This window comes from Rhopalosiphum maidis, chromosome 2, assembly GCF_003676215.2.
Source record: "Rhopalosiphum maidis isolate BTI-1 chromosome 2, ASM367621v3, whole genome shotgun sequence".
Classification (NCBI taxonomy): domain Eukaryota; kingdom Metazoa; phylum Arthropoda; class Insecta; order Hemiptera; family Aphididae; genus Rhopalosiphum; species Rhopalosiphum maidis.
The window spans coordinates 76,172,061-76,191,431 of record NC_040878.1 but is presented as its reverse complement, the minus strand read 5'-3'; the positions used below and the strand labels follow the sequence as shown (position 1 = coordinate 76,191,431).

Genomic DNA, 19,371 nt, shown 5'->3' with positions numbered 1-19,371 from the left:
TAATATATTTTCATAACGGTCAGCTTAAAAATACGCGTTATGATTATGGTTAGGGTAACTTAAGAATCATAATTCAAACAATAAAAGTTACATATATTCCTTTTACCATTTTTGAAACATATTTTTTATCACTTCGATTTAGATAAAAATGTTCAAAAATTCGTTACTTAAGTGAATGTATTCAGCTTTATTAAATTCATAGTGAGATTCAACACAGAAATGAATAACTTTAGAATAATCGTTGAATAAGTAATAAATTAAAACAATTTATGTTTAAATTTATTTCAACAATTTAATCTGTTTTTAACCGCTGACAATTTGATATTATTATTATTATTTTAATTTTATTCATCCTTTTAGTTTTATTTATTGTAGTTAAAAAAAAAAGCTAATGACTTTTTGTATTTAGGTTAATATCTTTTCATTCTTTATGATTACATATTATTTCTTTCTGACATGTAAAAGTTGACTGGTATGGGAAATTAATGATAAAATTTTTTATTCTGTTTAATTTTATTGTAAAAAAATATTAAATTTACCTGCAGTAGACGTTATTCCAGGGGCATGAGGTGAAATGAAGTTTAATTTCGGAGAATGATGATGATGGTGGTGATAGGTTGTCATGAATAAGTCTGATTGATATTTGTACGCAGATGGATCTGCAGCAGCTGGTTGAGTTGCTGCTGCCAACCCTTGAAAGTCGAACTTGTATGCATACCTTTTTCCGTGAACTTTGGTCATGATATTTTTATCATAATAATACCTATAGATTAGATAAAAGATTAAAACAAATTTTTTTAGCAAGGTAAAGTTTATTTCAAGGATAAAGTTTACTTCCAAGCATAAACAATGCGTAAAATGATAAATAAATATAATATGTTAATGTATAATATATTTTAAATTAGAGCTAATAAAAAATTAAAATCTAGTGTAAGTAATTTTAATAAATAAATTACATTAATTTGTATACGTTTCGTATGAATAATTTAGATTTTGTGCATCACAATTTATTTTTAAATTTTGATTTAAATTAAAACTCAATTTTGCATTATAATTATTTGAAAGTTTTATGTAGGTCGATTAAATATCAGGTGTATGTGCAAGTATATGTTATGATGATTCGTTAGGATTACGCCAATGGGAATGATTTGAGTCGTAATAAGTTCGTAGACGACGGCGAAAAGGTTTCCAAACCCACGATTATCAATTTATAACCGGACCCTTTTTGAATTCCGTAGACTTAATTTAATTTCCAAATCAAAAACATCGAATGACTTTTGCTACTGTGCGATATAAAATAATTTCAAATCATTATTGCACCACAGAGAAAAAGAGAAAAAGTTAAAAAATCAATTACTAAAAATAAATGTAAATAACAAATAACATTTAGTTTTCATCAAACAATAAAAATAGTAAAAATAAGACAATTATTGGTTAGAATATTAAAAACAACGTTGTCATTTTATGGGATAGCCTTCGACAGCACATTCGGTGTCTTTTTTTATCAAAACATATTAAAACGGTGAAATCAAAAACGAAATGTCTGGATTAAATGAGAATTCAGAGGCTTCGGTGCGCTTACAGAATTAATAAACGTTTTCTGTTGTATCGCGTTTTCTCCGTAGAAGAAGGGCGTGGGTGATTAACGCACAATCAGTGGCAATCACCGACCAACAACCCCTCGCGTACAATTAGAGCGCCAAAAGCCAGTTTCACACCCCTTCGCTTCCATACCACTGTGACTGCTGCCGCCCTAACCATGTAATTAGGATATATTACACGTTCGCCCTTTGGTATACCCAGTGGATGAGCGAATACGTGTCTGCCGAAGAACAGGGCATTCTATAAATCCAATTACTGAGGTATATTCGAGGTGAAATGGTATAAAAAGAACAAAAATCAATATGCATAAAAGTTAAATCAGCATATAGTTATTTTATTCGAAAGTGAACAACATTTTAAATAAGAATTATAGGTATATTCAAAATATAATATTATGTGAATAAACTGAATTTTTAAACCTTCCTTAACGTCCATATTATGATTTATCTAACTCAACATTATTTTTTTTACATTAGATCAAAAATACATAATTTTTTTTTTTGGAACAATAATATAAAATACGTATAGTCGTGGGCGAGGATTTATATTTATTATAGTCGCCTCAGATCTCCTTCCATCATATCGCTCGATATGTTGGTGTACTAATCTCAGAATTTTCTAAATTATTTGTAGCCGTTATTCAAGTTTGCAAGTCGTGGTAAAAGTAATGTTTAGTTTACTGGCCAATTGATTTAATAAATAATTTTTTTTTTTAATCTTAATGAATATAGTACAACGCACATTTTAATATAAGTTAATTTACCTTAATGCTCTGCTTAATTTGTCGTAGTTCATGTTTGGCTTAGACTTCCTTTCACCCCATCTACGTGCTACTTCATCTGGGTCGGTTAACTTAAATTCACCGTTCGTACCTTCCCACGTTATACATGCTGCATTACTACTATCAGACAATAATTCCAATAGAAATTGCCACAATTGTATTTGACCAGAACCTATAAAAGTACATAAAAAACATAAACTGTTTAGTTTTTTAATATGTATGTAGTGCTTGGTTATTTATATTTGCTTATTTGATTAAATAACACTCAGGATTAAATTTTATATTTTTTATTTTTTTTTTACTAATAACTGATAAAACAAACTTATATCTTTATATCGTACTGTAAACCTAGCTTTCTTAATAAATAAATAAATTCATAAATTATTATTAGGTATGTCAGGTATGTGTGACTGTAAAGTAAAAACTTAAAAGTCTTAATTCAATTAAAAATTTAGAGCATTTATTTTTATTTTAGATTTATTGTTAGTGTATTATGCTAAATTGAAATTTAAAAATTAAATAGATATGTATGGTCTAATTATTATGGATACAAATCGACATAAAATATAGGGACCAATAAAACGCGTATCTAGTTGTCAGATAGTATATTATAAGTAGGGGGCATCATAAACCGTGACGAATAGGTTGTAGCCGATAGTGTGGCAAAAGTCGATTGCATACACGCAAGCCGGACATAATTCAAACCAAAGCCGGAAAAGTGTCAAGTATTGCGTGGGAATATTTTTTACGCTATATTAGACAACTTTAGTAGTATAATAATAATAAACATGAATCATGTTAGTCATTAACATTTTAAAAATAGTATCCAATCATTATGTATTTTTAATTTCAGGCTTATTAATTAAAGAAAAGTAACATATTTATTTTGTTATCACTATGAAAGTTTTATAATTAATCCAAACAAAACATAACTTTTCCTAAATAATTTAAAAATTATTTGTAAAATGTATTTTTACATAATTAACGAAAATATCTATGATATTAATTTAAAATTTATCAAAATTTAAAAAAAAAAGTAATAATGAAATCAAATGTATAAAAAACAAAGTCGTTTCCAATTCCTACAAGAAAATTTTAAAACATATAGTTCATATGATAATTGTTCAACTTACCAGAACTAGCTAATCGACTGCTTGTGGCCCCAAACATTTGATATGGATCTGAAATATTATACATATAAAATTAATTAAATTAATGATTAATATTTTATCTATATGAATTTATTGTTCATTAAACATATGATATTAAAGTCTGTGAACATGTTAACCAAACTACCAAAGAATTAATAATAAGTATACGGTATGTGCTTTACTATTAAAAATAATAGATGATATTTTCTTGAATTATATTATACAGTTATCTATTTTCTCTTAAATTAAGTTTAAACGATAATTTGCAATGAATTGATTTTAACAAAGGGGCTAAAAAAATATCCCGAGGGAACAATAAAATAGGGAGTATGTCGAATTGTTTGTGTACAGGCAGCACAAACAAAACCACTACCAAAATATCACCCTAGGGCCTATAATGGGAGACAAGCTATTTAATGATTTTTCGTAAGTAATGGACATATGATGTACATTGTATACTATATTTACCTATAAATGTCAATACTATTTCAAACACCTGAATCGTAATACTTTAAATTAAAAATGTTTATTAAGATTTATTTTCTAATCGTTTGCACATAGAAACTTGTCAAAATATTTAAATGTATATTATATACGTATTTTAAATTAATATATTAATGTGTATAAAGTTTATTGTTTTAAAAAAAAAAAAACAGGGAAGTCGCTATACTGTATAATATTTTCCGAGTGTACTTTGTCAATCATCATTAAGGTAAACACTATAATGAATGTGTTAAATTGTAATTCAATAATAAACATTACATATACAAAACGATTCTGAGCGGAAATGGTTTGCCAGCTTCTAAGTACTTTTATATTTTTTTAGTGTTACCATAAGTAATATTCTAAGTTGAATATATTTTTGCCAAAAACAAACTGTGTATAATATTATTATGTACTAAAAAGTATCAGAATATACAATTAACATGCAAGACAATTTAAATTATTTACATCACAAATTTTTACAATATTAATAGAAATATTAATATTGGTACTTATATAGTTATATTTAAATTTTAATTATTGTAAAAAAGGTATTATAAATTTCTAAATTAATATATTTTTTATATTTTATTTATTATTAAATTGAATAACCATATGCACTACTAATTTTTTTCAGTGAATCTGTGACGTTTTATGTCAATATATTTTTAAATACAGAGATCCTTCGACGTCAACTGAAGTGGTTGAGAGTTGAGTCATACTATATACGATTATATAGTTAAATAGTAATATCATGAATTTTTTCTTTTATTTTATCAACAATTATTGAAATGCTTTCGTGTAATGTCATATTTTGAGTTTCTAGTTTATCACATAAAATTGCAAATGAGTGGATATAAAACGTTAATTCGTTGAAAATATTACCAGCCTTGACTTATCAGTCGATACCGACTTTTTTATAGAGGTATAAATAGCTTAAATCTTATTTTAATATTTTGAAATTTCATTGTGAATAAAAAATAATAAAAGTTTCAATTACCTATAATTAATACTTTTCAAATAATAATAAAAATAACTAAAACTGTTATTTTTTTATTTAAATATTTATGTACATTTTTTGTATAATATATTGTATATTACATAGTTATTGTATAGTTAATAGTACTTAATACTATTAATAATAATATATGATCAATGTTAACACTCATAATAATTAATATGTTAAAATATATACATATTTATTTAGATTATTATTTTTAGACATTCAGTGAGAAGAGAATTATTAAAGTTTCAATACTTAATGAATGTTATTTTTTGGTCAATTTTTTTAATTTTTCTTTGCATACTATTTCTTTATAGTTTGAAACTTAATATAAATATTATTTAGAAAAAGTGATAGATACTTTTTTTTATTTAATTACATTTTTTAATAAATTATCAAATAATTGTAATTAAACTATTCACCCATAATACTAGTACTATGAAGTTTAAATACGAAAATGAGAATATAAGTTGTAAAAGATATATAATTTCAAAAATTAATTAAACTTTTTCCTATTAAGTAAGAAAAAAATTTAACTTTGTCTTTAATCATGCGATTCTTAGTGAATTAATAACTTTGTAAAAGTTATAATACTTCATAATATATATTTGATATATTTTGATTCTCACTTCGCTGGGTTAATTAGAAACTGCTGCTTCTGTAAAATGTTGACGTAGTGACCGGAATTGTGTTTTTTCCCGGGGATCGTCTAATAACTTTATCATGGAGGGAAGTATAAAAAAAGGGTCAGTGAGTAAATAACTGTGACTTGTTATTCTTTCAGGTTGACTTGATAAGCGACGTTTAGGTTGCATTTTAAACGTGATACTTTTCGGCGGGGTCTGACAACTGAGTGCTTACAAAAACGCTTTAGCAGTTCCATTATCGGCACGTGGACTCGTGTACGGCCGTCTGAGCTGATTGACAGCTTAAAGGGATCGCGAGGGATAAGGTATAGGGGAAAAAAGACGATCGTTCTTCGTTTTCGGTCCATAACTTGTATGTCAAGTACCATCTCTCTATAACCACAGCCAAAGTTCATTATTCTGCCCAACCCTTTTCAACACTTATTTCCCTCTAAATGTTAACAAAGATTTTTTAAAAATATATTATACCACTATATTTAAGTTTAGTGGTGACTATTCTATAAGCTAATTTTGAAGGAGAGAAGAGGGTGAATTCATATCATATTATATAGGTACATTTCCATTGTCTATTACAAGAAAAAAATCATCCGGATACTCAGTAATTATTTCGAATAGTTAAACTACGCAACTTCAGTCACTAAGCGGTAAAATTAAACTTGGTAAAACATAAGATTTTGACGTCTAAAAAAAATAAACATTTTAAATTGAATTTTCTAATGAAAAATCTATAAATGTAAGTTTTAATTTATTAAAATAAAATGTTATATTAAAAAATGATAAACAAGATATAAGTAGGCAGGTACTTATCATAATTCAATATTTTTATACATTCAGAAATAAATAAGCAGTAATCTCAATTACAAGATAATAAAGTAGGTAAATAATAATATATTTTATGGATAAGGTAACTTAGTTAATATGTATATCTTCTACTAATGCATTCATAAGCTGTAAACTGTCCAATTCCAATAAACGAGTAATTAAGTTAGTTTAATGACTACCTATACAAAATGGATATACCAATTTTCTTCTTTAAAAAAATATGTCACAAAATATTTGAAGATATTATACAATCTTTACTCATTATCTAAAAGTGAATTTTTAATATAGTTAAAAGATAAAGAAGTCTAATTTGATATTCTAAAAATGTATAAAAACTTCAAATATAGTTAAAAAATATAGTTGTTTGTAAGGGCTTATTAAGGGTCATTGTTATTATATGTAATTTTGAAAACGACGGTAAGGAATGTTTAGATAAATGATAAACTTAAAAAGACTATAATTTCGAAATGAAGTTTAAGCGACAATTTATATAATTGCACCATCATTTTATCAACTCGATTAAATTCTTTTTTTTTTTTTGATTTCCTGATAGGTGTGGTATAATATAAATGTTGACTTAAAACAGTGATGTTAAGTATAACAGAATTTTTACGTGCATTTTTGTGGACTTCGTCAACTCTTGACTAACCATGACAAACGTTACACTTCGTTTTTTCGTCGATTGCGTACATTGTGCTTCCCGCCGAGGCAAGAAAATACATATATATCAATCTCTTACAGGTTTTTTTTTAGTTAATTTTGCGATTTATGATTGGTATTTTTGGTTGTACTTAAACATCAAAATATAATGTGTGTGCATAGGATAGAAAAACAAAACGAGTAAAACAAAAATATGATTTATTCTGTTAGTCAATATCGTGACAACAGCTGACCGATGAGTACGCGCTTGTCGAGCCATTTTTAAATCGGCATAAAAAATCTGGCAGTCAATGCTGTTACGGTATAAAAAAAAAATATTATACAGAAACATATACCACGCACTTCGTATCATATTATTATAATGATAACAACGATATAATAATAATACGATCGGCGAAGAGGGCGACACGGTCGGTTGAACATGGCCACCGTCGTCACCGTCGTCGTCGACGTAATCCCACGGGATGGATTTCGGTTTCGAGTTAAACGCCACGCCGCCTGTTGTGTACGCGCGAGTACCGGCCACTCTTGTTCACGGTCACTTGTTGGGGCGTTTGGCAGCCACAGTCGTCTGCAACGGCAGCGGCGGCGGTACGCTAGCGAAATCCGCCCACTCAATATATTATTATTAACTACGAGAAAAAGCTGCCGCTTCGCCGTGTCTGCGTTTGCGATTACGTACGGCCGGAGGAGTTTAATTTTAATTATAACCGCCGCCGCCCTCCATTATTGTTAATCCTGTACACACTCCACTTGTTCGATTTATCATAACAATAATATCGCCTACGACACTTTTAGTCGACTCACACTCGTCGCCGCTACGGGACGAGCATGTATTGTACTGCACTAATGGAATCGAATAACGTGCGTAACGCATTTCCGACGAACCGTTTTGTATATTATATTATAATTATGTATATACACATCATACAGAGTACTTTATTTCATTGTTTTTTAAATTTACTATTATTAATTATAACACTATATACATTTACATAATATTATTATGTCTACCTACATAAAGAATGTTCACCCCCATTTTTTCAAATTCAGATTATTGGAATTTTTCAAATATAATTAATGATCATATTTTTAATTTATTTTATAAGGTGCGAAGTAACCTATGGCGATATTTCTATTTTTAAAATGAGAGATTCTTATTTTTAGTGTAAATCATTTAGTGAATAACTTTTTTGAAGATTTTGATGTAATTAATTCAAATTTTGAACGAGTAATTTTTCAGTTTTTTAAATGTTTATACAAATAATAACAGTCCTTAAAAATGATTTTACAGAAATAATTATAATATTGGATCTAGTATGTATTATACATGATCAATTTTTATAAATTATAAATATCGATAGTTTAATAACAATTAAATGTTTGTGATTTCAATATATTCAAAGCTTTTGAATACTAGCTTTGTTAATTTTATCAAAACTTAAACTTTAGTTTTTTCTAAAATATCAGGAAAATATTGAATAACAGCGTAGCTATGTTTAAAATTTGAATTTTGTAATTTTGTGTATTTATTAATAATTAATAATATACAATTTCCTAAAAATTGCCATTTATTTTATCATACTTGTTACTATGTTTATATTCTAAAAATTTTTTTCGTCTTAAGTTCCTGAATAATATTTTTTTTAAGTTAAATTACATCTGATTTGATCATTATCATTATATTATGTCCAATATGAATGATACATTATTTTATGCTGGAGTATCCTGCTTGACATTTTAGAAATGAATATCAAAATAAAATATTCTTATTAAAATTGTCAAAAAAATATACGGGTGTCTACATGTTTTGATTGAATTTTCATAATATTACGAAACTCGACAGACCCCAGCTATTTACCAGCTTTTACAGTTGGACGCTTTTACAAAGGTGACGGCCAGCCTAGGGCGGTTCTCGTAATACGGTCTGTGGTGTATAACAAACATGCCTTTGATGTGTCTAATCAAAGCTCATTGAACCGTTGTGCCTGTGGCCTTTGACGGTGGTCGAATAACAAGAGATTATAATAGAATTAGATGTCCGTATTCAGTTTGTTTTATATCCCACAAAAAAGCGCCCTGATGTATTTTTATTTAATAGAGATTCCATTTATATTTTTTATCTGACAAGAAAATTATAATAATAACTGCGTTAAGAAGTTTGTTGAAACGATGCCTACGTATAGAATGATTCACTGCAGAATTTATTATAGTCTAAAGATTATAATATAATTTATGATTGACGGATATCTTATTTAGGAAATTTATTTTTATTTCACGTGTAAATTTATTAAAATGTATTAATTATTGTAATACATTATATAATTTGTAAATATAAAATAATTAATTATTATAACAAATTATTTCATTCAATATTATTTTTGTATAAATTTTTGTTAGTAAAAAATAACTAGTACTGGTGATATATTAGTATATTGATGTCATGATTATATAATTTTAAACTTGTGTAATGTTTTTTGAACTTTTTAAAAGTTTGGTTAGTTTAAATTAATTTCATATATAACTTATACAATGACTAATAATGATATACATTATTTAGTTTATAAGCTTAATAGTGCTATTTTTTAAAAAGGAAATATTTTAATTAATGTCCGGATCATTAAAATATTGAAATTTATCTAGTTAAAAAAAATAAAATAGTAAATAATTAACAATTTTAAGAACCATTTGATATTTAATTACATTTATAGATGATTATTATAAAGACAACTCCCTTAAAAACATTAGTAATTACTAATTACTGTATATTAATATTTTTTATGCAACTTTTAAATAATACGATATATATTTACCTAAATGTTCAATATTTTCAACATTTTTTTTTATCACCCTGTATCATTTTGGTCAACAAGAATGATAAGTTTTGAGATAAAAATTATATAGTTAGATAAATCATAAATTGTATATATTTCATAAATTATTTAAATCTTAATATTACTTCTTTCCTCGAAGAATAAAGGTCACTGGTAACCCCCGTGAATCGTGATTTATCTTCTCTCAATACTAATAAACAAAATAATTAACGATCTAACCTGTCTAGTCTCAAAATCAAATTTCAGGTAACTCACCTAGACGCATAAAAACGAACAGATATAGAGAACATACTCTCTACTTAAAAAACATAATTTAGGAATACAGAAACAGTATGCCATTCTCTCTTTTGTTCTGATTATTTCAATATTCTAGTCCATATTTACTTTTTGCACTTATTTTCTATTGTATACATTATAATATTTTATATATTTTTTAAAATAGTTAAACAATAATAGATATAATTATTATAGCCAAATTGAATAGATCTCTATAACTGTGTAAACATTAAAGTTTATTATAATTATTATTGATAATAAAAACATATACTAATATATTAATAATTTTTAAAATGGTTAAAAAATATATAAATGTAACAAAATTTAACAAGAATTAAGCTTTTAAAGGTTATACATTTTTATTATAATGTGTATTATAAAACACTCAAAGTTATTTAAGAATATTGAACGAATTAACTTGCATGATTTTATATTTAAGTTATAACGATTTTGTGTGATTTATATGTTAAAAAAGGTTATTTTTTAATACTGTTTGTTATGTTGTGTTTGCTTCATGATAATTTTATTCAGCAAGATAGAGTAACGGTACAAAAATCAATGCATAACATCTACTTTAAATGAAAGAAGAATTGCTCATCCATACGGATGTTATTTGATTGTCTGTCCGAAACGGCTCAGACGACAACATTTTGATAGTGTTCGCGCGTGATCAAGCGCATTTGTTGTACTAGACCTTTTCACCCCTAAAATTGTTGTCTTGATTGGAACGGAAAAAAGGAAAGAGAGAATATATGTTTAGTTGACGATCAAAAGGTAAGGTCTTTTTTATGATTTTATTGATTTTGCCGGACAACGTGACAATCATGCCATGTGTTTATTTAGAATAACCTATTTTCCCTTTTTAATGTTTTTAACAAAATGTTCTATTCAAATAATCTACCATGTTCATATTATCTGTATCGTTTATAGTTTTGTTTTTGAATTATACGTTGATTTTGAACGATGGTATTATTTTTGATTTTTGATTATAATTAAGTAATAATATAAACAACTAATTCTCTCGATTTATTTATTATATTTTATAATTTAGAAAAATTAATTTTACAAAATACTCCGATTCTGTGAATAATAATAAAATATATAACGTTGTTATATGTAAAATCATTAATGTTGAATTTATTTTTAATATCATCATAATTAACTACGAGAACAGTTATTATATAGACCAATAAATAAAACTATTGATTCAAGTTATATTTATAGTTTTGTTGTCATTATTTATTATCTTGTAATAATTGTTTAAGTACCTATATTTGAATGAGTAAAAAATAAATTAAATATTTTTTGTACATGTTAAAAAATAAATATTTATTAATAAATTACAATAATTTAAATAAATTGTGTACCAGAAAAATAGTTAGAAAAGTAGTTAATAGTTTAATCACTTTATTATTAATGTATAAGTCATTCAGTTACCTTTTTTATGTATACATAATGATTGTATAAAATAACTTTAAATACATACCTTGTGTTTGCCCTGATGAATGTGTACTCCATGATCCTTTATAATGAGTATCTAAAACAATATTTGATTATATACATTTTAGTGTAATAGATTATAATGAAACATTATAAATTATGTATTATTCTTAAGTTAATTTATATTATTAATAATTTAAATTTAACTTGCTTTATTGAGAATTATATATATATATTTTTTTTAAGTTAAAAATAAAAACCGATAAAAACAAGCAATTGTGGAATATGATTACATTTTTCACGATGAAAAAGTGAAGAAATGAAATACTTTTAGGAACTGTATATTTTTTTAAATCTAAGTTTTACAACTTTTTTTAATGCTTTCTCTTTAATTTTTTAAAAGTAAATAAGCAATTAAATGTTTTATATAATATGTACTATGTACTACCTTTACTTATTTTTATACTTATTTTTTATTATCATTTACATAATATAATTTTTAATAATATGTCAATGTCCATTGTTAAATAACAATATATATATCTACATAACAATTATAACAATAAGTTATTGTAGATAATATTTTATATTACTACCTAGATAAAGTACTTATAATATTGTATTAAAAAATAAGTTTTTATTATTTTTTATTATTTTTTAATTAATAAAATAAGCATTTAGTCAGTGAAAAAGATACGTATGCAGTTATTTCATTATATGTGAAAAGATAATTATTTGTATGTTTCTGTATTTTTATAAGTTTAGGATTATAATATTCCCTATATAATATTATTTACTCTGCATAATATTGTTGTTTAATAATTACTTGATTAATATTCATTACATTATTTTATTAAATTATAAACTTGTTTAAAGTTTCAGGTATGAATAATAGACATAATAGGCATAGGTATGTTTAAAATATATTCTTTAAATCTTAATTATCATACGCGAGTATACATTATTATTTATATATACATAATACATAAATATTATATATTTAATTCTATGATAATGGAACTCATATATTTATTATAGATTAGAGAAACACATTTATTCATAGCTTTGTAATAGAAAACATCAATTATCAACTTTGGTAAAAATGTTATCTAGTTAGTAGTATTTTAGAAAGTAAAAATACAATTTTTAAAAGTCGGGAAGAACTAAAAAAATTAATAGAAATACAGAAATATTTAAGCAGCACAAGTTTTTAATAAAATCAATTTTGTATTTTTATTATATTTAAAAAAATAAACAACCGTGGTAACTTAATTTTTTTTTTAAATATTAACTATTTTTACAGGAAATTATTTAAAAAATATTTAGACTACTTTTAAGCTATTTATAAGTATTTGAGGATATTATCAGGCATTTGCAATGTTAATGTTTGGTAAAGATATTTAAGCAAAGAAATAATTATTTTGCTTATTTTGTTGTAATTAAAAAAAAAAATTATTCGTATAGGGAATTAAAATTTTTGTTGCTGTATATACTCGTATTATTATTTGCTATTCATAACTAAACTTTCAAAATATTTAGATTAATTTGGGCTATTTATAGGTACCCTTTTCCACATCGTTTTACAATATGTCAGTATTTACTCGTACTTATAAGTTATAAACAAATCGTACATAATATATTATTATAATGTTATTATAATAATAATACGATAGCTTTTGATGAAGTTAGTTTAACTTACTATATTATTTACTAATAGAAAACAAGAATTACCAATAATAATATTAATAAATAATATTCTTAAAAATAGCAGCTGATAGGTCGTATCTGATAAGAATCGTTTTACATAATCAATGATCTATCATTAAATCTAAATTTAATATATACTCATTATAGGGATTTAATCAATGACCAGGTACACACAAAACTTACTATAAAGCAGAGAAAAAGTTTTCCTAAGGTTTTTTACTTATTATTTTCATTTACACATTATCATATTTTACTTATCTTCAATTATTAAAACGTATCCATAGTTATTATTATAACAAATATACATAATAGTCTAGAAGCTATATTGAGTTTAGACAATTAATAACTATATGAGAAAATTAATATCAATATTAACAAAAATAACATGTAGGTAATTTATACGGTTGTAAGTGGAGGAGTTTAAAATATTTAAAAAAAAATAAATAATATGAGTTAAAAAAAAATTAAATAAAAAATTTCAAAATATAAATATGTAATAGGTAGACCTATTATTAATAAATAATGTAATATAATATTATAAAATTTATAATTTAGTATGAAATAATTTTAGATTATATTTTCAGTTGAAATATTATTGTTTTCAAACAAATAAAACGGTAGCTAATGTCGTAATTAGTGAATTTATAGTATGCTATTTCAGCTATTTGTTACTAAAAATAAAAAATACAAACACATACCGGCAAAAATCATTGATAAATTGGGAAACGTCCCATTTCTGCTTAGGTAATCCGATGTTTTGATGTCCAACATAATTCACGCGATAGATCGTTCACCCGATCGTCACGATTATTTCCAATAGTGCCATATGTATAGTATGAATCAAGAGTCGTTCTCGATTAAATCGAAACGGTCTATTAATGTTAAATAATTGAATAGTACACGTGTCACTTTATATATATCTATAATACTTTGTGTGTATGAAATATCTCGGTGGCGTGACAAACAATCGGGAGAATGATATCAGACCAGACGCGATTGTACAACTGACCCGCTGACGACGTTAAGGTATTGCCAGCGCCGCGTAAGGGAGTCGCTCGCACGACGACGGTGGACGCGTGGGGCGCGGCGTCGGAAAAATCGATGACGACCAATCGGGCACCGGCGCCCACGACAAATCACTCCCCTCGAGTACTTCCGGATTGGTCGGATAGGATATTGCGACGTGGAAACCGAAAGCAGCGAATACAGGGGCAGAAGTCAGCGTGGGAGTGTGGAGGGTACCGGAGAAAACATACGTGCCGTGTTTGCTGCCGTTCCCGACCATCCATCCAACATTTCACTATGCACTCCCCTGTTCTGAATTTTTTTCACCCTGTCCTCATCCGTGTCGGCTAATAACTAAGTACGTTCAGGCATTCTTTCCTTCCTTCCTTCCTTCCTTCCTTCCTTCCTTCCTTCCTTCCTTCCGACGTTTATTCTTATCGTCTTTTCCATTAACGTTTCCTTCTACTTTAATTAGAACCACATTACATTTTTTTCCATTGTTGGTAGGTTTTTTCTAGTCACACCTATCAACTTTCATTAATATAAATATTTTTTCACCGCTGTCACTTTTATAAATACGCTGTACCAATAGTGCACGTTAAATTACAATACATAATTTCCGATTTATTAACTAGTTGAATATGTTTATACTTCATATTACCTATATAATATTAGCATGCCGATGATTTACAATAATTCTGTACATAGAACATGTTTTTAATACCTATAGGATTCATCTTATACCACAGTATATTTTGGAAATTATGTATAGAAATAATATTGTTATGTTGATTTAATTTATTTATTATTATTTATCTGTGAGCTGAAGTTAATAATGAAACTTTTTATAGATATAGTTTTGTTATTTTATTATTGAACATGAATACTTATACATTTAATATGTTATACTGTATACAATGTAATAGCATATTATATGGGCTTCCAAATAGTGTATGACAAAAATGGAAGGAATCGCCTAAGAATACCAACATAATCCCCACTATTTTTGTCACACGAAATTTGGAATATTCTATGTAATTTCACTTAATCTGTATAATAATTAAAAATAATTTACGCATATTCAAACACCAGAACACTTTAAATTGCTTAAAAAGTTTGAGACGTTTGAGTATTCTTTATAGGTATCAAACTAATTCATACATTGCGAAAGTATACATACGCTATCGTCTTTACATTTTCTTATATAACAGTTATATTTAATTTATCTGTGTATATAAGTTCCACTTTTAGTATTATATTCAACATGTTTAATATCATAGCTATCTGTACATCAGTGACGGTACAAAGACTTTTTCTACTAGAGGTGGTATTATTTTTCAATGATCATTGTTGTAGGGAGGAAATATTATGAGACTTCAATATTTATTATTATCTTTTCGCTTAATTTTAATAAACATATTTACTGACACAACAAAACAAAAATATGGAATGTTAAGATATTTTAATTTATCAATATACAGGTAGAACATATTTGAGGTAGAATAAAAAATATATGTGTGCTATTCACCCTCCTCATCTTGGCTCCAGTATAGCACCGCCTCAAACAGCTTTTTCTAACTATTATTTTATATACTGTTTTTGTATTACTTATGTACCTAATATATTTTTATTTTGTCTTGTATCCGCACCATGTTCAATGAACATTATTGTTTATTTGAATGTTTTCTATATCACGGTTCGCTAATTTGCATCATCGGTGTTTCTAGGCGACTCTTACTACACTCATTCTACGCTAGGACGTGCCGTGGTCACGGTCAGTTGTGAACTGCATAATATTTAAATAATTAAACATTTTACCTACTAACAGCTTTTTTATTAGTAACCAAATTTATTCGTAGTTATATGCGTAAATAATGTTTTTTTGAAATATCGATCACTTTAATATTTTTTATTAAAGTTAACACGCTTATATACACGTTCGTTGTACATAATCCTTACAGTTTTGAATGGAGTATTCATTTTTAACTAAGCCAATAAATAACGATTTACCTTCATTATATTTCTTATTACATAATATTTCCATGCTCGTCACAATATCAATAATAATATTAAAGTATGATCTAGAAATTTATCTTTTGTATCGATAACAATTTAAAAGTAGTTACATGTAACTTAAACAAATATATCAAATTAATTATAACTCAAGATTTATAAAATAAATTTGTAGTTACTGGTTTAAGGAAAAGAAAAAATAATAAGATGAATTATAATTATTTTAGATGTAGGTAAAATAACATAATATTTAAAGCTAGTTTTCAACTATACGGTGTATGAAAGGTAAACATAAATAAATGAGGTAATATTCACATCTTATTACAAATATATTAATAAAATCTATGTTTTTTTTAAAATTGTTTATACTTCATTTAAATTAAATGATATTATAACAAGTTAAATTGCATAATAATATCTTAGGAATGTAAAGTAATTTATATAATATCAAAAATACAAATAAATAGTTAAGTAATTAATAATTCCTAACCAATCATCATTTTTTGAAATTAAGGCTGATAATAGAATTATAATATTTGTAATAATATGTTGGTATTGTCATAGGATACTCCTTAAATTGAAAATCTGATCCTTAAGTGGTTAAGTATATATTTGAAAATTCCAAATCAAAATTTAAATAAATTCATTATTTAAGGAAAAACGAGGTTGAATATTTTTTCGGATAATACTGTTTATTTAATGATTTTAGAGAAAAAACATTAAATTCTTTCTCTTTTATGAAATAGTGAAATATGTTCATAATTTTACTGTGATATTTTTTAAGTTCAATAAGCATTTTAGTAAAGGTTTAAATAAAACTACATATTTTATTAATATTATTATCTTATTATTTATAATATTATTTATTTCTACTTAAACACACATATATATATAGCTTGTAAATAAAAGGTTTTTATAATAAAAATGAATTATTTTTGAATATTATAACGATGAATATTTTAGCAAAAATATGTTACTGTACAACGTAAAACCATAATATATTAAAAATTTGACTAATAATAAAATTTGTCACGGGCTAGTAAATGCATTTATCAAAAAGAATATGTGCACAGGATGAAATAAAATATTTTGATGTGAAAAAAAGTCTACTGATGCAAAAATTATGTTGTTCAATGGCGGTGACCCATGGCAATAGTGACTGTCATGATGTAGAGAGGGAGGAAAAAATTATAGTGCCTTTTATTTTCGTGTATTGGGGTTCGCGATTTCATTCCAAGCCATTTGATCCTTTAAGGAGCACTATATGTTCCTTCAGACATCACGACGCTAATTTTATATTCGTCTTTTGGCTTGGAATAAAAACTATCCTTAAAAGCTTCCGCCGATTCTGTAGGTATTTCACCGCTTTCTTTTACGAGTGTGATTTAGATGAAATTCTGTAGAAATTTCCCAAAATCGTAAAACTTATATTTCTGCAGCCAGGTGAAACTAAAGTTGACTTTACAGTACATTTTTTTAGAAATTATATTAAATAGTTCTCTATTGTAACCATCAGATGTAGGTAGTAGGTAATATACAATTTAATATATATAGTATATATTATGTACAGGAAAACCTCCTTGAAGCGAACTCTCTATAAAGGCAGGAGTCTTCTTAAAATAGAAGACACCAACAGTTTTGCATATCTTGTTTTTTTAGTCTACTTATACCAAAAACTTCATAAAAAAACAATAGTTGATACCTAGCTATTCTGTTATAAGGAGATTTTACTGTAAATACAATAATACGTATAACATTATAATTTATCAATGGTTTATACATATCGATAAAATAGGTGTTACCGTGTGATAAAAAAAAAAAAACTCTTCACTAATCTGTTAATTAATTTTTTTTCCTGTTTTCTAGTAAGTTAATTTAAAAATAACTTAAGTACGTGTCGTTCTGTAAAACATATATCACGATCTTATGGTAGTTTTTGCCATTTTACACGCATACCATCGTATGAGCGTGGTGCGTGTGTATGCGTTCATCGGGTGTACGATTTCGATATATTGAAAAAAAATATCTTCTTATATTTTATTATAATATATAATTTACATTATCATTCCGTCCAATTATCTGCGTATTGTTGGTGGCGATTGAGAGTCAACTGCAGTGGGGGCAGCGTGCCGTCAAGGTTCACCGGCGTGTGAGGGAGAGCGTATACACATACGGTAAAAACACGGGAAAAAAATCCACCGCCCCGCGGGTAGTCGTAACGCCACGGTGAGAGGGGAACGGCGTACCGACATCGTGTGAAAATCGGTGAAACGGATACACTCGGTCGGTTAAGTGGCTGAGCACGTGATCCAGTAAATATATCGTTTATTATTATACATATACATATATTATTGTTATTATTATTATTATTGTATATTATATTTAAACACACGCGCGCGCGTGCATTGTCGATTTGCACAATATGTTTTCACCCGTCCACTCCCCCACCCACATTGACCGTGGTGGAGTTGGGCGCGTGCTTCTCGTAAAAACCGATTTTGTCACTACGGTCATGCGACGCACGCGGGTGGTCGCCCATAAAATACCGCTCCGCTTCACCGTCATTAAATTTGACATCGAGCATATTGTGCCAGCGCCGGTCAATGTGAACACTGAACATCTTCATAATATGACATTATAATACTCGTAATCATAACTGCACGGTATCGAAGGGTGGCGATTTTGTTATGAGCCCATCGCCATACACCGGTGTTGTGGAGGGGGCTGGTTGAGATTATAAAAAAAAACTTAGAATTGTATCGGAAACTTACTTATTAGTACATATTATTGTCATATATTTAATAATTTAATATACTATTTCAAGTTGAAGTAAGCATGCTTACTAAGTAACTAACTTAACTGCAACAACTTAAATGCATTTACAATTATAATGAAAACGTAGCGGAAAACTGTCTCCCTTTCCTCGCATCTGTCTTCGAACACATTT

The 19,371-nt window shown here is 26.7% G+C and overlaps 1 protein-coding gene across 1 annotated transcript in view; it reads right to left on the bottom strand.

The window, feature by feature from the left end:
* LOC113551696 (DNA-binding protein D-ETS-3) overlaps positions 1 to 19,371 on the bottom strand; it is a 53,001-nt gene that overhangs the window by 10,589 nt on the left and 23,041 nt on the right. Inside the window, exons 6-9 of the mRNA XM_026954094.1 lie at positions 11,746 to 11,796; positions 3,517 to 3,564; positions 2,366 to 2,555; positions 540 to 763 (exon numbers count right to left, since the gene is read on the bottom strand). Of these exons, the coding sequence (XP_026809895.1) occupies positions 540 to 763; positions 2,366 to 2,555; positions 3,517 to 3,564; positions 11,746 to 11,796 (513 nt within the window). The remainder of the gene's footprint in view (positions 1 to 539; positions 764 to 2,365; positions 2,556 to 3,516; positions 3,565 to 11,745; positions 11,797 to 19,371) is intronic.